The sequence below is a fragment of the Schistocerca nitens genome, chromosome 8 (genome assembly GCF_023898315.1).
Source record: "Schistocerca nitens isolate TAMUIC-IGC-003100 chromosome 8, iqSchNite1.1, whole genome shotgun sequence".
Lineage (NCBI taxonomy): Eukaryota > Metazoa > Arthropoda > Insecta > Orthoptera > Acrididae > Schistocerca > Schistocerca nitens.
This window is the reverse complement of record NC_064621.1, coordinates 594,116,978-594,141,873: the sequence shown is the minus strand read 5'-3', so window position 1 is coordinate 594,141,873 and position 24,896 is coordinate 594,116,978. Positions and strand designations below refer to the sequence as shown.

Sequence of the window (24,896 nt, the reverse complement as noted above, 5' to 3'; positions counted from 1 at the left end):
TCGCCCTTGTATAAACCCTCTATATACTCCTTCCAACTTTCTGCCTTCCCTTCTTTGCTTAGAACTGGGTTGCCATCTGAGCTCTTGATATTCATACAAGTGGTTCTCTTCTCTGCAAAGGTCTATTTAATTTTCCTGTAGGCAGTATCTATCTTACCCCTAGTGAGAAAAGCCTCTACATCCTTAAATTTGTCCTCTAGCCATCCCTGCTTAGCCGTTTTGCACTTCGTGTCGATCTCATTTTTGAGACGTTTGTATTCCTTTTTGCCTGCTTCATTTACTGCATTTTTATATTTTCTCCTTTCATCATTTAAATTCAATATTTCTTCTGTTACCCAAGGATTTCTACTAGCCCTTGTCTTTTTGCCTACTTGATCCTCTGCTGCCTTCACTACTTCATCCCTCAGGGCTCCCCATTCTTCATCTACTGTATTTCTTTCCCCCATTCCTGTCAATTGTTCCCTTATGCTCTTCCTGAAACTCTCTACAACCTCTGGTTTTTTCAGTTTATCCAGGTCCCATCTCCTTAAATTCCCACCTTTTTGCAGTTTCTTCAGTTTCAATCTGCAGTTCATAACCAATAGATTGTGGTCAGAATCCACATCTGACCCAGGAAATGTCTTACAGTTTAAAACCTGGTTCCTAAATCTCTGTCTTACCATTATATAATCTATCTGATACCTTTTAGTATCTCCTGGATTCTTCCAGGTATACAACCTTCTTTTATGATTCTTGAACCTAGTGTTAGCTATGATTAAATTATGCTCTATGCAAAATTCTTCAAGGCGGCTTCCTCTCTCATTCCTTCCCCCCAATCCATATTCACCTACTATGTTTCCTTCTCTCCCTTTTCCTACTGACGAATTCCAGTCACCCATGACTATTAAATTTTCGTCTCCCTTCATTACCTGAATAATTTCTTTTATCTCGTCATACATTTAATCTATTTCTTCATCATCTGCAGAGCTAGTTGGCATATAAACTTGTACTACCGTTGTAGGCGTGGGCTTCGTGTCTATCTTGGCCACAATAATGCGTTCACTATGCTGTTTGTAGTAGCTAACCCGCACTCCTATTTTCTTATTCATTATTAAACCTACTCCTGCATTACCCATATTTGATTTTGTATTTATAACCCTGTAATCACCTGACCAAAAGTCTTGTTCCTCCTGCCACCGAACTTCACTAATTCCCACTATATCTAACTTTAACCTATCCATTTTCCTTTTTAAATTTTCTAACCTACCTGCCCGACTAAGGGATCTGACATTCCACGGTACGATCTGTAGAATGCCAATTTTCTTTCTCCTGATAGTGACGTTCTCTTGAGTAGTCCCCGCCCGGAGATCCGAATGGGGGACTATTTTACCTCCGGAATATTTTACCCAAGAGGACGCCATCATCATTTAATCATACAGTAAAGCTGCATGTCCTTGGGAAAAATTACAGCTGTAGTTTCCCCTTGCTTTCAGCCGTTCGCAGTACCAACACAGCAAGGCCGTTTTGGTTAATGTTACAAGGCCAGATCAGTCAATCATGAGACTGTTGCCCCTGCATCTACTGAAAAGGCTGCTGCCCCTCTTCAGGAACCACACGTTTGTCTGGCCTTTCAACAGATACCCCTCCGTTGTGGTTGCACCTATGGTACGGCCATCTGTATCGCTGAGGCACGCAAGCCTCCCCACCAACGGCAAGGTCCATGGTTCATGGGGGGGAATTCATCTTAAAATGTGAAAAAAGCAGAATTTTCTAATAGACACTATTTCATAGTGAACTGCATCCAGATTAACTATTTTATCAGAAATAAACTGAAATAACTTTATTTACTGCACATGAAAATCGAAAATGCAACAAGTTTTCACTTACTGTACTGCACAGCATCATATTGTGAAGCCCAATTTGGAAAGATAATGAGCATAAGAATATGTCTGCAAAATAAAAAGTACAAGAACGCAATGCAAACAATGCTGTGGTGTCATATTAGTTGTGGGCTGTTGAATGGTGTGTATAAAATATATACCACGTAAAGCAATGTACCTCCCCCCCCCATGAACCATGGACCTTGCCGTTGGTGGGGAGGCTTACGTGCCTCAGCGATACAGATGGCCGTACCATAGGTGCAACCACAACGGAGGGGTATCTGTTGAGAGGCCAGACAAACATGTGGTTCCTGAAGAGGGGCAGCAGCCTTTTCAGTAGTTGCAGGGGCAACAGTCTCATGATTGACTGATCTGGCCTTGTAACATTAACCAAAACGGCTTTGCTGTGCTGGTACTGCGAACGGCTGAAAGCAAGGGGAAACTACAGCCGTAAATTTTCCCGAGGACATGCAGCTTTACTGTATGATTAAATGATGATGGCGTCCTCTTGGGTAAAATATTCCGGAGGTAAAATAGTCCCCCATTCGGATCTCCGGGCGGGGACTACTCAAGAGAACGTCACTATCAGGAGAAAGAAAACTGGCATTCTACAGATCGTACCGTGGAATGTCAGATCCCTTAAACGGGCAGGTAGGTTAGATAATTTAAAAAGGGAAATGGATAGGTTAAAGTTAGATATAGTGGGAATTAGTGAAGTTCGGTGGCAGGAGGAACAAGACTTTTGGTCAGGTGATTACAGGGTTATAAATACAAAATCAAATATGGGTAATGCAGGAGTAGGTTTAATAATGAATAAAAAAATAGGAGTGCAGGTTAGCTACTACAAACAGCATAGTGAACGCATTATTGTGGCCAAGATACACACGAAGCCCACCCTACTACAGTAGTACAAGTTTATATGCCAACTAGCTCTGCAGATGATGAAGAAATTTATGAAATGTATGACGAGATAAAAGAAATTATTCAGGTAGTGAAGGGAGACGAAAATTTAATAGTCATGGGTGACTGGAATTCGTCAGTAGGAAAAGGGAGAGAAGGAAACATAGTAGGTGAATATGGATTGGGGGGAAGAAATGAAAGAGGAAGCCGCCTTGTAGAATTTTGCACAGAGCATAACTTAATCATAGCTAACACTAGGTTCAAGAATCATAAAAGAAGGTTGTATACCTGGAAGAATCCAGGAGATACTAAAAGGTATCAGATAGATTATATAATGGTAAGACAGAGATTTAGGAACCAGGTTTTAAATTGTAAGACATTTCCAGGGGCAGATGTGGATTCTGACCACAATCTATTGGTTATGAACTGCAGATTGAAACTGAAGAAACTGCAAAAAGGTGGGAATTTAAGGAGATGGGACCTGGATAAACTGAAAAAACCAGAGGTTGTAGAGAGTTTCAGGAAGAGCATAAGGGAACAATTGACAGGAATGGGGGAAAGAAATACAGTAGATGAAGAATGGGTAGCCCTGAGGGATGAAGTAGTGAAGGCAGCAGAGGATCAAGTAGGTAAAAAGACGAGGGCTAATAGAAATCCTTGGGTAACAGAAGAAATATTGAATTTAATTGATGAAAGGAGAAAATATAAAAATGCAGTAAACGAAGCAGGCAAAAAGGAATACAAACGTCTCAAAAATGAGATCGACAGGAAGTGCCAAATGGCTAAGCAGGGATGGCTAGAGGACAAATGTAAGGATGTAGAGGCTTGTCTCACTAGGGGTAAGATAGATACTGCCTACAGGAAAATTAAATAGACCTTTGCAGAGAAGAGAACCACTTGTATGGATATCAAGAGCTCAGATGGCAACCCAGTTCTAAGCAAAGAAGGGAAGGCAGAAAGGTGGAAGGAGTATATAGAGGGTCTATACAAGGGCGATGTACTTGAGGACAATATTATGGAAATGGAAGAGGATGTAGATGAAGATGAAATGGGAGATAAGATACTGCGTGAGAAGAGTTTGACAGAGCACTGAAAGACCTGAGTCGAAACAAGGCCCCGGGAGTAGACAACATTCCATTAGAACTACTGATGGCCTTGGGAGAACCAGTCATTACAAAACTCTACCATCTGGTGAGCAAGATGTATAAGACAGGCGAAATACCCACAGACTTCAAGAAGAATATAATAATTCCAATCCCAAAGAAAGCAGGTGTTGACAGATGTGAAAATTACCGAACTATCAGTTTAATAAGTCACAGCTGCAAAATACTAACGCGAATTCTTTACAGACGAATGGAAAAACTGGTAGAAGCGGACCTCGGGGAAGATCAGTTTGGATTCCGTAGAAATGTTGGAACACGTGAGGCAATACTAACCTTACGACTTATCTTAGAAGAAAGATTAAGAAAAGGCATACCTACGTTTCTAGCATTTGTAGACTTAGAGAAAGCTTTTGACAACGTTAACTGGAATACTCTCTTTCAAATTCTGAAGGTGGCAGGGGTAAAATACAGGGAGCGAAAGGCTATTTACAATTTGTACAGAAACCAGATGGCAGTTATAAGAGTCGAGGGGCATGAAAGGGAAGCAGTGGTTGGGAAAGGAGTGAGACAGGGTTGTAGCCTCTTCCCGATGTTATTCAATCTGTATATTGAGCAAGCAGTAAAAGAAACAAAAGAAAAATTTGGAGTAGGTATTAAAATTCATGGAGAAGAAGTAAAAACTTTGAGGTTCGCCGATGACATTGTAATTCTGTCAGAGACAGCAAAGGACTTGGAAGAGCAGTTGAACGGAATGGACAGTGTCTTGAAAGGAGGATATAAGATGAACATCAACAAAAGCAAAACGAGGATAATGGAATGTAGTCAAATTAAATCGGGTGATGCTGAGGGGATTAGATTAGGAAATGAGACACTTAAAGTAGTAAAGGAGTTTTGCTATTTAGGGAGTAAAATAACTGATGATGGTCGAAGTAGAGAGGATGTAAAATGTAGACCGGCAATGGCAAGGAAATCGTTTCTGAAGAAGAGAAATTGGTTAACATCGAGTATAGATTTAAGTGTCAGGAAGTCGTTTCTGAAAGTATTTGTATGGAGTGTAGTCATGTATGGAAGTGAAACATGGACGATAACCAGTTTGGACAAGAAGAGAATAGAAGCTTTCGAAATGTGGTGCAACAGAAGAATGCTGAAGATAAGGTGGGTAGCTCACGTAACTAATGAGGAAGTATTGAATAGGATTGGGGAGAAGAGAAGTTTGTGGCACAACTTGACTAGAAGAAGGGATCGGTTGGTAGGACATGTTTTGAGGCATCAAGGGATCACAAATTTAGCATTGGAGGGCAGCGTGGAGGGTAAAAATCGTAGAGGGAGACCAAGAGATGAATACACTAAGCAGATTCAGAAGGATGTAGGTTGCAGTAGGTACTGGGAGATGAAGAAGCTTGCACAGGATAGAGTAGCATGGAGAGCTGCATCAAACCAGTCTCAGGACTGAAGACCACAACAACAACAACAACAACAACAACAATGCAATGTAGTACTCAACTGTGGGACCTAGCATCTCTGAACAAAGAAACAAATATATTTGTCTGCTAGCTTAAGTTCAAAAACTGGTATCATGCATACATATTCAATGGTCAAAGTTTTAGGGAGCTGTTGTTTTGAACTGTGGTTCCATCAAATGGTGGTACAGGTTGGGTCTGAACCACCAAGTTTATGACACTACCAACCTAAGCAAGTAATTGCTTGACAGCTGTTACTGAATGTATTGTGTTTTGTGTAATGTTCGTTGTTTTCTTTTCTTATTTTCAAATGAGAGAACATACTAATGCTGGTCCATCACAGAATTCAATTATGACCCTCACAACATCAAAAGGAAAGGCAAAATGCAGAACATGGGTTTAAGCGACTGCCCTGCGAGAAGGCAGGGTCATTAATGAGAATTTGCCAGGAAGTTGCAGGCAGGGTCATGTTTCCCCACTTTGCTTCTCACCCCTCTGGAAGTCATAATTATAGTTTGCTTACTCTCATGGCCAGCTGCCAGTTCGTAGTGTCAACACTCTGCGGAACAGCAACTGACAAACAAAACCTTTCAATGTATTTTGATTGTGATGAAATTTTACCTCTAACATGTAAATAGTCATTTTTGGTTCCACTACCATGCCAAGTGCCTTGTCTGTTCTATCTGTAGTGTTGTCAAGTGCGGGTCACATGGCTATGAATGCCCACAAAAGATCAAAATTAATACCCTGTATATTATGTAATTATTGAACTGGGTTGGGAAAGAAAAAAATGCAGAGGAATACTTTAAACAGGAGAAGCACTCAGTTTACCGGTCGGAAAATGTTCTTGCTTCTCAACAGAAACAATAATTTCCTGAAAGTGTAAACAGAGCTGAAAACAGAAAACAAGCAGAGTAGTTTTCTTTTTTTTGGGGTTGGGGTTGGTGTTTGGGGGGGGGGGGGGTTGGACTGGACTGTTGGGAGTTTTTGCAAAAGCAAACATTCCATCCAAAAAGCTCCCCAGTCACCAAAAAGTTATTGCAAAACACTAAGGCTTTCTCTTCAGGCACATTGAGTGGCAACCTTAAATTGTACAGGTAAATCTTTTTTTTAAAAAAAAGTAGATTTGAATTTTGCCAAAATACATGCAAATTTTGACAAATTTAGATCCTACATTTGCAAGTCACTATTCATTGACATCCGACTACGATGTTGGCACTAAAGTTGAGTTGGCCTAAGTTGCTGTCCTGGGTTCAAATACCAGCTTCAAAATGGTGCTTTTTGTTTTTCCGAACTTTTTTCACATTCACTGACCCTAGGCATTGTGTTACACGGGCAGCCGATATGAGTCTATGCATCACTAATTGATCATAGCACTTCACTTACTGAGAATTATGAAAAATATGAATGTCAGCTGTTTTCCTGAATGACGTGAGTGCCTGGGAGTGCTTAGCTCCTTCCACTTGGCTGATGAGGGCCATCTTCCCCATGTTGCTGAGGGTGAAAGACAGGTTTCATCGTGTATACAATGCAAGGAACTCTGACGTCTTGTGGGCCCTGATGTCCACAAATCTTCGGTCATTCAGCCTTTCAGTACTGAATTTTGCTTTGACTGGTTTCACCATGCTCTACAACCTGAACGCTGCAAGAGCTACCACAGAAAGGACTGAAATTGTTTGCTGACAACAGTCCTGCAGTAATCAAACGCTGGTGCACCTTCGAAGGCGAGTTGAAACATGAGCAACTGGACAAATACCAATAGCTTCGAAGGAGAACTACTACTTATGAAAGCTAGGATAGTTTCACAAATTTTAAATGCGACTTTTGGCAGTACTGCTTTTTCACCTCTTAATGGTAAATAAGGGTTAGCAACTGTCTTTCATAATTCGGAACCAGAAAAATTGGCATTCTGCAATAAATGCAAATATGGATGCGAACTCTGCTTCAAAATGCAAAACTGTCTAATTCCAACTATTTCATAGCAATTTGTATATCGATGAACTTTTTTGTCAGTAACAGTTTGAAACTGTTTTATTTTCTGCATAATATCGAAAACATAACCAGTTTTTGGTTACTGACACTACACGTCACTTGATGAAGCCCAATATGAAAAGGTAATGAGCGTAAGAACATGCTTTAAAAAATGTGCATGAATGCAATAATGTATCTGTATGCTCAATGCTCAGGTGTCATGCCAACTGTGGGCCACTGAATGGTCTGTATAAAACAAACACTGTGTAATGGAATGTATATGGCAACATAGTACTCAGTCATGGGACCTAGCATTTTAGAACAAAGAAATGCACATGCTTGTTTGTTAAATAAAGTTCAAAAGTTGGTAGAACGTGTGCACACTTCTAATGAGGCAGTTTCAGGTGGCAGGTATTTAAGCTGTAATTGCACTAAATACCACTGAGGTTGGGTCCACTCTCCTTTGTTTGGCCTGACCTACCTCCTTCACAACACTCTGCCAACTTCAATAACCAATTGTGCAATAGCCATTACTGAATGCTTTGTGCTGTGCATTGCTTGTTGTGTTCTTATTTTGAAGTCATGGTCCATCAGAGATTTTGATTATAGCCCCCACAACATCAGAAGGTATCAGTGAATCCTGTGATAAAGTGTCATTTTTGCTTTTGAGAACACAGCTGTAGGCTGCTGCCATGAAAGAGGGAGGTGGAATAGTTTCCTTGCACTGCTCCTCTTCCTTCTGGTAACCAAGTTCTAATTTATTAACACCTGAGGCTGTCTACCAGTATACAGTGTCTGAACATGCATTATAGCAACTGAAATACAAAACTTGTCACTGTATTTCGACCTCACTGGAATTCTTCCCCTAACGTGCGAATACAGTTATTTCCAGCTCCACTCCTCCACTAAGTGCCTTGTCGGTTCTATTGATAGCACTGATATATGAATATAATAGAGAGAAACATTCCACGTGGGAAAAACATATCTAAAAACAAAGATGATGTAACTTACCAAACGAAAGAGTTGGTATGTTGATAGACACACAGACAAACACAAACACACACACAAAATTCAAGCTTTCGCAACCCACGGTTGCTTCATCAGGAAAGAGGGAAGGAGAGGGAAAGACGAAAGGATGTGGGTTTTAAGGGAGAGGGTAAGGAGTCATTCCAATCCCGGGAGCGGAAAGACTCACCTTAGGGGGAAAAAAGGACAGGTATACAATCGCGCGCGCGCACACACACACACACACACACACACACACACACACACACACACACACATCCATCCGCACATACACAGACAGAAGTAGACTGTGTACGTGCGGATGGTTATGTGTGTGTGTGCGAGTGTATACCTGTCCTTTTTTCCCCCTAAGGTAAGTCTTTCCGCTCCCGGGATTGGAATGACTCCTTACCCTCTCCCTTAAAACACACATCCTTTCGTCTTTCCCTCTCCTTCCCTCTTTCGTGATGAAGCAACCGTTGGTTGCGAAAGCTTGGATTTTGTGCGTATGTTTGTGAGTCTATCGACCTGCCAGCACTTTTGTTTGGTAAGTCACATCATCTTTGTTTTTAGATATATTTTTCACACGTGGAATGTTTCCCTTTATTATATATATATATATATATATATATATATATATATATATATATAATGTGTGTGTGCGAGTGTATACCCGTCCTTTTTTCCCCCTAAGGTAGGTCTTTCCGCTCCCGGGATTGGAAATTGGAATGACTCCTTACCTTCTCCCTTAAAACCCACATCCTTTCGTCTCTCCCTCTCCTTCCCTCTTTCCTGATGAGGCAACAGTTTGTTGCGAAAGCTTGAATTTTGTGTGTATGTTTGTGTTCGTTTGTGTGTCTGTCGACCTGCCAGCACTTTCATTTGGTAAGTCACATCATCTTTGTTTTTAGATATATTTTTCCTACGTGGAATGTTTCCCTCTATTATAACTATATATATATATATATATATATATATATATATATATATATATATATATATATATATATATATATATATAAGAGGGAAACATTCCACGTGGAAAAAATATATCTAAAAAGAAAGATGATGAGACTTACCAAACAAAAGCGCTGGCAGGTCGATAGACACACAAACAAACACAAATATACACACAAAATTCAAGCTTTCGCAACAAACTGTTGCCTCATCAGGAAAGAGGGAAGGAGAGGGAAAGACGAAAGGATGTGGGTTTTAAGGGAGAGGGTAAGGAGTCATTCCAATCCCGGGAGCAGAAAGACTTACCTTCGGGGGAAAAAAGGACAGGTATACACTCGCACACACACACACACATATTCCTGTATGTGTGGATGGATATGTGTGTGTGTGCGCGAGTGTATACCTGTCCTTTTTTCCCCCGAAGGTAAGTCTTTCCGCTCCCGGGATTGGAATGACTCCTTACCCTCTCCCTTAAAACCCACATCCTTTCGTCTTTCCCTCTCCTTCCCTCTTTCCTGATGAGGCAACAGTTTGTTGCGAAAGCTTGAATTTTGTGTGTATATTTGTGTTTGTTTGTGTGTCTATCGACCTGCCAGCACTTTTGTTTGGTAAGTCTCATCATCTTTCTTTATATATATATATATATATATATATATATATATATATATATATATATATATATATAGACACACACAAATATCCCGCACGTCCAGGGCCTCGCTGCGATGGAGCACTTCCTTTCACGCCGATCACCTGCCACCCTATCTAAAACCTCTTTCCTCATTACCTTAGCCAGCTTCATCCTGACCCACAACTTCTTCACTTTTGAAGACCAGACATACCAACAATTGAAGGGAACAGCCATGGGTACCAGGATGGCCCCCTCGTATGCCAACCTATTCATGGGTCGCTTAGAGGAAGCCTTCTTGGTTACCCAGGCCTGCCAACCCAAAGTTTGGTACAGATTTATTGATGACATCTTCATGATCTGGACCCAAAGTGAAGAAGAACTCCAGAATTTCCTCTCCAACCTCAACTCCTTTGGTTCCATCAGATTCACCTGGTCCTACTCCAAATCCCATGCCACTTTCCTTGACGTTGACCTCCACCTGTCCAATGGCCAGCTTCACACGTCCGTCCACATCAAACCCCCCAACAAGCAACAGTACCTGCATTATGACAGCTGCCACCCATTCCACATCAAACGGTCCCCTCCCTACAGCCTAGGTTTTCGTGGCAAACGAATCTGCTCCAGTCCGGAATCCCTGAACCATTACACCAACAACCTGACAGCAGCTTTCGCATCCCACAACTACCCTCCCGACCTGGTACAGAAGCAAATAACCAGAGCCACTTCCTCATCCTCTGAAACCCAGAACCTCCCACAGAAGAACCACATATGTGCCCCACTTGTGACAGGATACTTTCCGGGACTGGACCAGACTCTGAATGTGGCTCTCCAGCAGGGATACGACTTCCTCAAATCCTGCCCTGAAATGAGATCCATCCTTCATGAAATCCTCCCCACTCCACCAAGAGTGTCTTTCCGCCGTCCACCAAACCTTCGTAACCTGTTAGTTCATCCCTATGAAATCCCCAAACCACCCTCCCTAACCTCTGGCTCCATCCTTGTTACCGCCCCTGGTGTAAAACCTGTCCCATGCACCCTCCCACCAACACCTACTCCAGTCCTGTAACCCGGAAGGTGTACACGATCAAAGGCAGAGCCACATGTGCAAGCACCCACATGATTTACCAACTAACCTGCCTACACTGTGGTGCATTCTATGTGGCAATGACCAGCAACAAACTGTCCACTTGCATGAATGGACACAGGCAGACAGTGTTTGTTGGTAATGAGGATCACCCTGTGGCTAAACATGCCTTGGTGCACGGCCAGCACATCTTGGCACAGTGTTACACCTTCCGGGTTATCTGGATACTTCCCACTAACACCAACCTATCCGCACTCCGGAGATGGGAACTTGCTCTTCAATATATCCTCTCTTCCCGTTACCTACCAGGCCTCAATCTCCGCTAATTTCAAGTTGCCGCCACTCATACCTCACCTGTCATTCAAAATCATCTTTGCCTCTTCACCACCGCCTCGACTGACATCTCTGCCCAAACTCTTTCTCTTTAAATATGTCTGCTTGTGTCTGTATATGTGTGGATGGATATGTGTGTGTGTGTGTGTGCGCGAGTGTATACCAGTCCTTTTTTCTCCCTAAGGTAAGTCTTTCCGCTCCCGGGATTGGAATGACTCCTTACCCTCTCCCTTAAAACCCACATCCTTTCGTCTTTCCCTCTACTTCCCTCTTTCCTGATGAGGCAACAGTTTGTTGCAAAAGCTTGAATTTTGTGTTTATGTTTGTGTGTCTATCGACCTCGACCTCGACTGACATCCTTGCCCAAACTCTTTGTCTTCAAATATGACTGCTTGTGTCCGTATATGTGTGGATGGATATGTGTGTGTGTGCGAGTGTATACCTGTCCTTTTTTCCCCCTAAGGTAAGTCTTTCCGCTCCTGGGATTGGAATGACTCCTTACCCTCTCCCTTAAAATCCACATCCTTTCGTCTTTCCCTCTCCTTCCCCTCTTTCCTGATGAGGCAACAGTTTGTTGCGAAAGCTTGACTTTTGTGTGTGTGTGTGTGTGTGTGTGTGTTTGTGTTTGTTTGTGTGTCAGGTCGATAGACACACAAATATATATATATATATATATATATATATATATATATATATATATATATATGTGTGTGTGTGTGTGTGTGCCAAAAATAGATGCTACATTTTCTGGTCCCTACTTATAATTTTATAGTTTTGATGAGTGAATTTTCCTTTAGGTGGATATGAACAGAAAATGATCAACTGGAAAAAATGTTTTGGTTACATGTCTCTATAGGCAGAAAATAATCAAAAATGGCTATGAGCACTATGGGACTTAACATCTGAGGTCATCAGTCCCCTGGAACTTAGAACTACTTAAACTAAGCTAAGGCCATCACACACATCCATGCCTGAAGCAGGATTCAAACCTGCGACAGTAGCGCTCGCGCGGTTCCAGACTGAAGTGCCTAGAACCACTTAGCCACACTGGCTGGCAGAAAATAATCAAATTTCATCAAAACGAGATGATGGTTGGGAAAATTCCTAGTTTTTGGATGAACTGATATGGAATGAGTCTCAGGGATTAGGATTAACTAAACAAAAGTCATCACCATGACTATGTTAAATGATATGGCTTTCCCAAAATGTGATATGACCAAAATTATGAACCAACATAATTATCAGTAGCTAGTGGTACACAGTGGTAGGATTGGCATTTCATACATAATGAAATTTGAAATGTGTGAAAAAAATGAAGAAAATTATTTAAGTACATAATTTACTCACAGAAATGTCAAAGACTGCAACACTAATTTCAGTAAATCCTAAATCATTCACAGGTCCACCAAGCACTACAAACAACAGGCGAAGGTCATCAGAAACATCCGCCGACAGAACTGTGCATGGTTCTCCTCCAGTTACACTCTCCTGCATGTCCAGATGACCACAGGGAAACAGCCCAAAGACACTCATGTGCAACTGCCCTCCTTCCAGACCCACCAACAGGAGGTTAATGTGCTCCTGATCAAGTACCTACAGCAAGATACACTATTAATGACACAAGAAACCGCAAACAGGTAACAAAAAACATCATCAATTTTATAAAACAAAACTTGCGTTCAAAACAGAACATGTTAACATTCACACAAGGCACAGCATTGCAAACTGAAAGAAAGCTGCCATCTTCTGGCTATTTTTAAAGCATTTTTAATGTTAATTTTCGAGAGCATCAACAAGAATATTAAGACTGTGAGAATAAATTACATAGTGTATCAAAAACCAAAGACAAAATATTCTTTGCTTAAGCTGATCTTCTAACTCTAATCACAAAGTAATAGTAATTTGTCTTTTCCTGTAGCTGTATTAATAAGACTGTACTGTGTTGCATCATTTCAAAATAGTTTTTATGCAACACTAAAATTTATATACGGTTAACTACTGAATTAGGGTGTTGTGGTTCCAGATTGTGTTGATTGGAATTTTGAAGGTTTTGGAGGGAGTGGAGCTGGAAGTGGGAGATTGAGTACATGGGAGAGACTGGGTTTGTGTGCAATGAGAGGAGGTTGAGGTTTGCTGGAAAGGTTGTGAAGGATGAGTGAGTTGCCTTTCTGGAGGTGGGAAACCAGGAGATTGGATAGTTTTTTGAGGTGGAGGGTGGCATGCTGTTCTAATTTGTGGTTAACCCAGTCTCTCCCATGTACTCAATCTCCCACTTCCAGCTCCACTCCCTCCAAAACCTCAAAATTCCAATCAACACAATCTGGAACCACAACACCCTAATTCAGTAGTTAACCTTTCCTCCAAACCTCTCTCCCAATCCGAAACCTCTGTCCTATCCAAAGGCCTCACCTTCAGCCCCACTCTCACATTCAACCAAACAGCCCTCGTCAAAGATTTACTGTCCTACACTCGTACTATCTGCTGGAAGTATCACTTTGCCACGAAGAAAAATGATCCTAATCCTACTCCTAATGATCCAACTCCCCAAGACACTATCCAAATTGAACCCGCCTGGAACAGTTCTGTCCTCCGTCACAGCGGGACCCACCTCCTCTTCCTCAAAATCACCCTCTCCAAACCTTCCAGGAATTTCTTCTGACTTCCAGCCTTGCATCTCAATCCTTCTTAAAAAACCTTAATCCTACTCCCAACATCACCACTGCTGAAGCCCAGGCTATCCGTGATCTGAAGGCTGACTGATCCATTGTCATTCTACCGGCGGACAAGGGTTCCACGACCGTGGTACTTGATCATCAGGAGTATGTGGCTGAGGGACTGCGTCAGCTTTCAGACAACACCACATACAAAGTTTGCCAAGGTAATCCCATTCCCGATGTCCAGGCGGAGCTTCAAGGAATCCTCAGAACCTTAGGCCCACTGCAAAACCTTTCACCTGACTCCATCAACCTTCTGACCCCAAAGACACCCCGCACCCCTACCTTCTACCTTCTTCCTAAAATTCACAAACCCAATCATCCCGGCCGCCCCATTGTAGCTGGTTACCAAGCCCCCACAGAACGTATCTCTGCCTATGTAGATCAACACCTTCAACCCATTACATGCAGTCTCCCATCCCTCATCAAAGACACCAACCACTTCCTCGAACGCCTGGAATCCTTACCCAATCCGTTACCGCCAGAAACCATCCTTGTAACCATTGATGCCACTTCCTTATACACAAATATCCCGCATGTCCAGGGCCTCGCTGCGATGGAGCACTTCCTTTCACGCCAATCACCTGCCACCCTACCTAAAACCTCTTTCCTCATTACCTTAGCCAGCTTCATCCTGACCCACAACTTCTTCATTTTTGAAGACCAGACATACCAACAATTAAAGGGAACAGCCATGGGTACCAGGATGGCCCCTTCGTACGCCAACCTATTCATAGGTCGCTTAGAGGAAGCCTTCTTGGTTACCCAGGCCTGCCAACCCAAAGTTTGGTACAGATTTATTGATGACATCTTCATGATCTGGACTCACAGTGAAGAAGAACTCCAGAATTTCCTCTCCAACCTCAACTCCTTTGGTTCCATCAGATTCACCTGGTCCTACTCCAAATCCCATGCCACTTTCCTTGATGTTGACCTCCACCTGTCCAATGGCCAGCTTCACACGTCCGTCCACATCAAACTCACCAACAAGCAACAGTACCTCCATTACGACAGCTGCCACCCATTCCACATCAAACGGTCCCTTCCCTACAGCCTAGGTCTTCGTGGCAAACAAATCTGCTCCAGTCCGGAATCCCTGAAGCATTACACCAACATCCTGACAACAGCTTTCGCATCCCGCAACTACCCTCCCGACCTGGTACAGAAGCAAATAACCAGAGCCACTTCCTCATCCCCTCAAACGCAGAACCTCCCACAGAAGAACCACAGAAGTGCCCCACTTGTGACAGGATACTTTCCGGGACTGGACCAGACTCTGAATGTGGCTCTCCAGCAGGGATACGACTTCCTCAAATCCTGCCCTGAAATGAGATCCATCCTTCATGAAATCCTCCCCACTCCACCAAGAGTGTCTTTCCGCCGTCCACCTAACCTTTGTAACCTGTTAGTTCATCCCTATGAAATCCCCAAACCACCTTCCCTACCCTCTGGCTCCTACCCTTGTAACCGCCCCTGGTGTAAAACCTGTCCCATGCACCCTCCCACCACCACCTACTCCAGTCCTGTAACCCGGAAGTTGTACACGATCAAAGGCAGAGCCACATGTGAAAGCACCCATGTGATTTACCAACTGACCTGCCTACACTGTGATGCATTCTATGTGGGAATGACCAGCAACAAACTGTCCATTCGCATGAATGGACACAGGCAGACAGTGTTTGTTGGTAATGAGGATCACCCTGTGGCTAAACATGCCTTGGTGCACGGCCAGCACATCTTGGCACAGTGTTACACCTTCCGGGTTATCTGGATACTTCCCACTAACACCAACCTATCCGCACTCCGGAGATGGGAACTTGCTCTTCAATATATCCTCTCTTCCCGTTACCCACCAGGCTTCAATCTCCGCTAATTTCAAGTTGCCGCCACTCATACCTCACCTGTCATTCAACAACATCTTTGCCTCTGCACTTCCGCCTCGACTGACATCTCTGCCCAAACTCTTTGTCTTTAAATATGTCTGCTTGTGTCTGTATATGTGTGGATGGATATGTGTGTGTGTGCGCGAGTGTATACCCGTCCTTTTTACCCCCTAAGGTAAGTCTTTCCGCTCCCGGGATTGGAATGACTCCTTACCCTCTCCCTTAAAACCCACATCCTTTCGTCTTTCCCTCTCCTTCCCTCTTTCCTGATGAGGCAACAGTTTGTTGCGAAAGCTTGAATTTTGTGTGTATTTTTGCATTTGTTTGTGTGTCTATCGACGTGCCAGCGCTTTCGTTTGGTAAGTCACGTCATCTTTGTTTTTAGAAATATTATGAAAAGATAGATTGCTACTTACAATAAAGATGACATGTTGAGTTGCAGACAGGTATGATGAAAATACTTTTTATCAATGTTATATGGACGTTGTTTGAGGTCTGCGACTGTATTATAAGATTATGTGGAATAATTTTATACTGCTGCAGTCATTTTTTTAACTAATATTTTATTAGCACAATGCATTTCGGCAGCATGCTGCCATCATCAGGTGCATTATACAGTTACTTATACATCAGCTGATAGGTTATATACATTAGCTGTGTGTGCCAGTGGGGTTAAGAATCGAAAAATAAACCTGTGTGGAAGGATAAATCTGTTTCAGTGTGTACATTATGTGAATAGTATGATTAGGTAATATATATTAATACGTTTACTTACATTTTTGTTGGCGATTTCCTTTTCTGGCACATGGAGCACAGTAACACGTAAATCACAACTTAGCATTTTCACAAATGTCTGTTTACAACTTTCTCAGACCACACGACATTACAACACACAACAAACTGCAACACACACTGAAACACAATATACACACTCAGACTGATAAACACTCACAATCAGGCATCTATAAAATAGTACGTAATACCTGCAGGTCCCTTTATATAGGCCAAACTGGGCGAGACTTCCAAACAAGATATAATGAACACACAAATGCTTACCACACTAACAGTTACAACAGATCAGCAATAGTCACTCACATAAAAGACACAGGCCACCCATTCCATGATATTGCAAATGATCTTCATACATTACACAGAAAGGATAAGGGACACCAAATGGACTTATATGAAGAACTGGAAATCTTCATTCTTGACACAATACATGGAGATGTATTATTAAATGATAAGCTTGAAAGTAATAATGTTAACTTCTTCAAAAACTTCTCCAACATTAAATGTTTATTCCATTGACAGAATAGTTTTCATTATGTACCCATGTAACATTCTCCATATTGCCAATACATCTAAATAAAAGTTTTCATCTTCACAACAGGTATATATTACTGTTTTTGAAATTGTAAGTAAACTAGCTTAAATTTTATAGCCCTCTTGAAAGTTGTAAACAGTCTTTGAAATTGTAAGTGTTTATCTTAGATTTTAAAACTCTTTGGAAAGAAGTAAACAGACATTTGTGAAAATGCTAAGTTGTGATTTACCTGTTACTGTGCTCTGTGGGCCAGAAAATGAAATCGCCAACAAAAATGTAAGTAAATGTATCAATATATATTACCTAATCATGCTACTCACATAATATACACACTGTAACAGATTTATCCTTCCACGCAGGTTTATTTTTCAATTCTTAACCCCACTGGCACACACAGCTAATGTACATAACCTATCAGCTGATGTATAAGTAACTGTATAATGCACCTGATGATAGCAGCATGCTGCTGAAATGCATTGTGCTAAGACTTCTACAGAAAATAGAAACATACACACATTTACACAAGCAAGCACCTCTCTCTCTCTCTCTCTCTCTCTCTCTCTCTCTCTCTCTCTCCCCCCCCCCCTCCCACACACACACACACACACACACACACACACACACACACACACACACACACACTCTGCATCTCAAATGGTAGCAACAATCTGGAGTGGGGTGGGCAAGGAGGAGGGATAACAACAGAGTACGAATGAGGGAAGAGGGTTCAACACTGCCTGGCAGAGCATGCAGGGATTACAGGTGGCAGGACAGGGTTGACGGGTGCTGTGTTACGAGGCTGTGGAGGACGGAGAGGAGGGAAAGGGGGCGATGGGGGGATATTGGGAGTGGAAAGGAGAGGAGAGGAGAGGAGAGGAGAGGAGAGGAGAGGAGAGGAGAGGAGAGGAGAGGAGCAGAGAAGGGGAAAAAGACAGGTGCATGCATCAGCAGAGAGCACAGTGAGGTTGATGAGAGACGAATTCTGAGGAAGTGACAGGACGGAGGGGGTAGAAACAGTAGGTTGGACAGTGGGGGGACTGTGGGGGGACAGTAGGTTACATGACTCAGGTTGTGAAGCAGACACTGAAATAAAGTATGTTATGTACAGCTGCATGTTGTGCCACCGGGTGCTCCACTTTGCTCTTGGTCACAGTTTGGTGGAGGCCACTCATCATCGTGGACAGCTGTTTGGTAGACATACCAATATAAAAAGCTGAACAATGACTGCAGCAGAGATGTTATATAACATGGCTGTTTTCACAGGTGACCCGGCCTCTGATAGCGTATGAGAAGCCTGAGAAAGGACTGGAACAGGAAGTGCTGGGTGGGTGGATTGGGCAGGTCTTGCTCCTGATCCCTGTGGCAAGGGATTTGGGTTGGGCATGGCATAGGGATGGACTAGGATGTTGTGGAGGTAGGGTGGACAATGGAACACCACCTGAAGACGTATGGGAAGGATCTTGGGTCGGCTGTCCCTAATTTCAGGGCATGATGATAGATAATCAAAATCATGACGAGGAATGTGGTTCAGCTTTCCAGCCTGGAGTAGTATTCAGTGACAAAGGGGGCACTTCATTGTAACTGGTTCTTAGAAGTGATGGGAGGCTTGGGGAGTGTTGGGATATGGCACAAGATATCTGTCTGCAGACTAGGTCTGGGAGATAGTGTCTGTCTGTGAAGGCCTTTGTGAGACCTCCAGCATACTTAGCAAGGGCCCTTCAATCACTGCAGATAAGCCATCCCCAAATTTCCAGGGTGTATGGGAGGGATTTTTGTGTGTGGAAGGGACGGCGTCTGTTGAAATGCAGGTACTGTTGGTGGTTGGTATGCTTAATGGAGACAGAAGTGTGAATGGAGCCTCAGAGAGGTGGCACACTGGGCTGAGGAGGACCACGTGAAGTGGATGGGAGAGAAGGCATTGAGGTTGTGAAGTAATGGGGGTAGCGTGTCCTGGCCCTGGATCCAGATCATGAAGATATAATCAATGAACCTGAACCAGACCAGGAGTTTGGGGTTTTGAGTGGCTAGGAAGGTTTGCTCTAGACAGCCGATAAATAGTATGGCATAAGAGAATGCCATGAGGGTGCACATGGCTGCACCATGAATTTGTTTGTGAATTTTCTCTTCACGTAAGGACATAGTTAGTACGGTGTATGAGGAATGAAGCTGTGGTTTTGGAGCCTGAAGGACATTGGGAGAGGCAGTATTCAATAGTGACAAGACCATGGGCAAGAGGAATGTTGGTGTATACAAAAATGGCATCAACAGTGATGGGTATGGATCCAGGAGGTACAGGGGTGGGGGGATGGAGGAGAGTCGGTGAAGGAAGTGATTGGTATCTTCTCTCTCCTGAATCCATTTCCCTCCTCACCCATCTTCTACATTCTCCCCAAAATACTGGAGCCCTGCTGTAGCTGATTATTGTGGTCCCAATAAAAGTCTAGCCTCCCACATCTAAATTTCTAGCATTGTGATTTTTCTGTCTATTACAGCATACTCAGTAAAAATCCTTATGAAACTTTTGATGTTGTCTCCTAGGCCAGTTATACATGTACTGAAAAGTCGTGGTCCTATAACCCTCCCTTGGCATATGCCTGAAGTTACTTTTATGTCTGAAGACTTTTAATTGAAAATGACATCTTGTGATATGCATGCCTGTATTCAGCTTATGCACAATGTGCAAGAAATGGGAATATAGCGTAATATATAAAATGAAACTACATGTCAAATTATTTAAAATTTGATTATACCGCCATAGCCGGTCCCAAGCCCGGTTGAGAAAGGAGGAGGGGGAGGAGTAACACCTCGTTAAAAAACCTTGGTTCACCTGTCCCAGGTGATAGTACCTCGTGAGGGCCCCTTGCCAGGAATACGGTGAAGACCTCAACGGCAGCGAAGGCGGAGAAGATAGGCTTCGGTACGGCGGAGCTGGCGGAAGAGGCACCTTTTCTCTTTGGGTACAAAAAGAGTACAAGCAGCGACTGAACCCCAGAGGGGCGGCTACAGACAGTGTCTGACTCATGGTGAGCGGCTGACTTCAGGCTGGGCATCCTACTGCCTATGTGGAAAGTAACAGGAATCTACCACATTACATTCCCAAGCAGTACATGGTATGTCTCTCGATGTGAAAGATTCCGGAGTTAAAACTTCCCCTCATTCGGATCTCCGGGAGGGGAACACATTGAGAGTAGACCTATTTGAAAGGAAGAAAGGGACAGTGAAGGGAGGAAAGATACGGATTGGAACATGGAATGTGAGGACACTTCTGCAAGCAGGAAAGCTAGAGAATGCAAAACAGGAGATGAAAAGGAACAGATTAGATGTCCTCGGTTTGTGTGAAATGAGATGGGGAGAGAATGGGGAGATAGAAAGTGGAGATTATAAACTCTTTTACTCAGGGGAAATCAAGAGTGGTGAAAACAGAGTAGGAAAATTGATAGGGCAAAAGTTGAAAAATAAGGTAATGAAGGTACAGTACATTGATGGAAGACTGATGATGATACGACTGAAGGGTAGTTCAAAAGATTTAGTATTAATACAGATATATATGCCAACCAGCCAGCACAGAGATGAGGAAGTGGAAGAATATTATGAGAAAATACAAGAACTCATCGAGAAAGAAAATAGAAATGCCTGCATTATCATCATGGGGGACTGGAATGCAGTGGTGGGTGAAGGAAGAGATGAAGGTACAGTAGGAAAATTTGGATTAGGAATAAGAAATGAGAGAGGTGAACGACTAATTAGTTTTTGTAAAGAAAATTTATTAGCAGTGGGTAACACATTATTTGAACACCACAAAAGGAGACATTACATACGGATATCAAATTTGAATAGGGAAAGATATCAGCTGGACTACATCCTGATACAAAAAAGGTTTAGGAACTGTTTGAAGAATGCTAAAGCTTATCCAGGAGCAGATATAAATTCAGACCACAACCTAGTGATGGGAGAAATACAAGTGAAGTTGAAAAAAGTCTGGAGAGGTAAAGCAAAGGAAGGACTAAACATAGAAAGACTAAAAGTGGTAGGAAAGGCATCAGATTTGGAGAACAGATTTATGGAAAAATGGGAAAGAGGTAGTGTTGATGAAAGTGTTAATGACAAGTGGATAAAAATGAGGGAAGGACTCATGGACTCTGCCAAAGAGGTACTAGGAATTAGAGTATCCCAAAGCACCAGGAAAGAATGGATAACAGAAAACATGTTGAAAAAGATGGAAGAGTGCAGAAAGTGGAAAAGTGTAGAAACTGAAGAAGGCAAAAAGAGGTACAGGAAACTGAATAATGAGTTAAGAAGAGAAACTGAAGAAGCAAGAGAAAAATGGATGAAACAGAAATGTGACGAAATAGAGAAAATGGAGAGAGAGGGAAAGTATGAAATGATGTATAGACTGGTTAGTGAAATAGTTTTTGAACGTAAAAGAAAGAGGAATAACATGGAAATAGAAAGAGCGGATGGTACTCTAGCAGAAGAACCACAGGAGGTTTTGAACAGATGGCAAGAATATATTGAATGTCTGTATAAGGGGGATGAAATGCAAAGCGAAATTAAGGTTGAAGAGGAGCAAGAGGAGCAATATGTGCCGGAAGATGGAAAAGGATTTACCATCTTGGAAGCAGAAGTAGAAAAGGCGCTGAAGGAGATGAAGAATAGGAAGACATGTGGAATAGATGATTTGCCAGCAGAACTGTTGAAGAGTCTGGGAAACAAGGCAAAAAAAGAAATAGTCTACCTCTGTAACGAGATATTTGACAAAGGGGAATGGCCTGAGGACTTTGCTGCAACAGTTATGATACCAATAGAGAAAAAGAGAAACACTAAAAAATGTGAAGAGCACCGGACCATCAGTCTAATTTCTCATGTAGCTAAAGTCTTGCTGAGAGTGTTGAATAAAATGTTATATGGCAAGCTGGATAGAGGGATTGCACAGGAGCAGTTCGGATTTAGAAGAGGAAAAGGAACAAGAGATGCTATTGGCCTGCTAAGAACTATAGGGGAAAGATATATAGAAAAGGATAGAGAAATCTTTGCTGTTTTTATAGATTTAGAAAAGGCTTTTGACAGAGTTCAGTGGAACAAGCTGATGGATATCCTGAAAAGGAAAGGAGTAGATTGGAAAGAGAGACGACTGATACAGAATCTATATTTACACCAGAAAGTAAAGATAAGGATTGGAAATGAAATGTCAGAAGGAAGCAGCATTGGACGAGGTGTTAGACAGGGTTGTTGCCTTTCCCCACTGTTGTTTAACGTATACCTTGAAGAGATTGGTGTGAAAAGCTTAGATGGGAAAAAGAGGAATATGTATTGGTGGAAAGAGAACAGAATGTATAAGATTTGCTGATGACATGGTATTAGGGGCAGAAAGTGAGCGGACAGTGAATAACAGGCTCAAACTTTTGTAGTCCTGTCTTCCTCAGTTGCGTGTAATATTACGGTATATTGATAATTTTTACTTATGGACCGTCTGAGAGCACCTGAATAAAACACAATTTTAGTGCCATACGCGTTTCGCCTTTATTTTCTGCAAGGCATCATCAGTGGCAGGTTGCGTGGACAATTTCTTACATATTATGCTCCTGTTACATTTCTGGTGTTGTTCTTCTTCTTATGAACGCCAATTTGCGGTTTTTTCCACATTCCACAGCACTATGCACTGAACGCTCAGCGTTCTTCTTCTTATGAACGCCAATTTGCGGTTTTTCCACATTCCACAGCACTATGCACTGAACGCTCAGCATTCTTCTTCTTATGAACGCCAACGCTCAGCGTTCACTGCATAGTGCTGTGGAATGTGGAAAAAACCGCAAATTGGCGTTCATAAGAAGAAGAACAACACCAAAAATGTAACAGGAGCGTAATATGTAAGAAATTGTCCACGCAACCTGCCACTGATGATGCCTTGCAGAAAATAAAGGCGAAACGCGTATGGCACTAAAATTGTGTTTTATTCAGTTGCTCTCAGACGGTCCATAAGTAAAAATTATCAATATACCGTAACATGCTCAAAGCTTGTGTGGAATATGGGATGCAAATAAACACAGCAAAAACAAAGAGTATGGTCATCAGTACAAGACGCAGACTGTCCAATATTAAAATAGGACAATCTACCATTAGCCAAGTAAGTGAATTTAAATATCTCGGAAGCACAATAACTGAAGACTTGAGATGTCACCAGGAGGTGAAAACTCGAATTGCCATAGCGAAGGAGGCATTCAAGAGAAAGAGGAGACTCTTGTGTGGCAAATTAGATGAAGGACTAAGGAAAAGGCTTGGCAAATGTTTTGTCTGGAGTGTGGCACTATATGGGGCAGAAACTTGGACACTGAGACGAGAGGATGAAAAAAGGTTAGAAGCATTTGAGATGTGGATGTGGAGGAGAATGGAGAGAATAAGCTGGATGGAAAGAGTGAGTAATGAAAGAGTATTGGAAAGTGTTTGTGAGAGAAGATGTCTGCTGAAGGTTGTAAGAGAAAGGAAAAAGAACTGGTTGGGACATTCATTGAGAAGGGAGTGCTTGCTAGTAGATGCTTTGGAAGGATTGGTTTGTGGGAGAAGACTGGGAGGAAGAAGGAGATACAAGGTGATAGATGACATGAAGGGAACAGGAAATTATGCAGACCTGAAGAGGATGGCAGAAGAAAGGACAACCTGGAGAACTACCATGTGAAAACCTGCCTTTAGGCAGAACACTGATGATGATGACACTGTCTGCACTGTTTGAACTTCCCTGAGTTACTTTGCTCATGTACATTTTTTCCTATTAAATAGAAGACAAATTTTGTTTGAGATATACTTCTTGAACATGGCAAGTAACATTGTCCAAGTCTCCAGGTGATTATCATGTATCAGAATTGTGGCAGCTGTCCAGGCAGCAATGGTAACAAGGGGATCACCTTGAATTCTCTCCAACATAGTCTCTCAACCAAAAATGTTAAATGACATGAAATTCCTTACAAAGAAATTTTTAGGTAAATGTAATAACAAAATTTTTCAGTTGGTAGAAGAAGTATCTGAACACTGCATAAAGACACAAAAGCATCATCTGTATGGCCTGAAAGATTCCTTGCCAAATATAACAGAATTTGGAATGGACTACAGCCTTCTCCCATTACTTGCCAATACAAATTAAGTGACAGTTTGCCAGCCAAATGTTCTATACAAATGCATTGAGCTTGAATCTGCTCAACATCATGCCCAACACATGTTGTTTACCATATAAGCTAACAAAGAGTTGTAGGGGAGCGTATCATGGTACAAACTATTGCAACTTGGTTCAGAACTGCTTGGATACAGTCCTGGAATTCAAGATTACAATACATGACACTCCACTTAGTGTAGTCTGTTTATATCTACCTCAGCACTTTCATTTCCACGGATTGTTTTTCTGGTAGAAGAATGGAAAGCACTCATCAAAAAGGTGGTCAGTATCATCTTCATTGAACACAACTCTGTGGGCAGGTAAGCCAAAGGAAAAGCCAATGACATAGCTGAAGTACATTGCCTATCCTACATTTAAAAAGTTGAGTAACATTCCACTGCTTAAAATAACTCCACTACTGGAGCTTATGATGATTAAGCTTCAAAGTACCTGCATTTATCTGCACAAATTTTATTACAATATTATTTACCTCAAATTTACCCTGCTGACTAGTACAAACCTATTTCA

The 24,896-nt window shown here is 42.2% G+C and overlaps 1 protein-coding gene across 3 annotated transcripts in view; it reads right to left on the bottom strand.

Annotated features, from left to right (window-relative positions):
- The window catches only part of LOC126199012 (anaphase-promoting complex subunit 4), a 154,668-nt gene that overhangs the window by 93,397 nt on the left and 36,375 nt on the right, over positions 1 to 24,896 (bottom strand). For all 3 annotated transcript variants that reach the window (XM_049935693.1, XM_049935694.1, XM_049935692.1), the window contains one exon: positions 12,651 to 12,896. In XM_049935693.1, the coding sequence (XP_049791650.1) occupies positions 12,651 to 12,896 (246 nt within the window). The remainder of the gene's footprint in view (positions 1 to 12,650; positions 12,897 to 24,896) is intronic.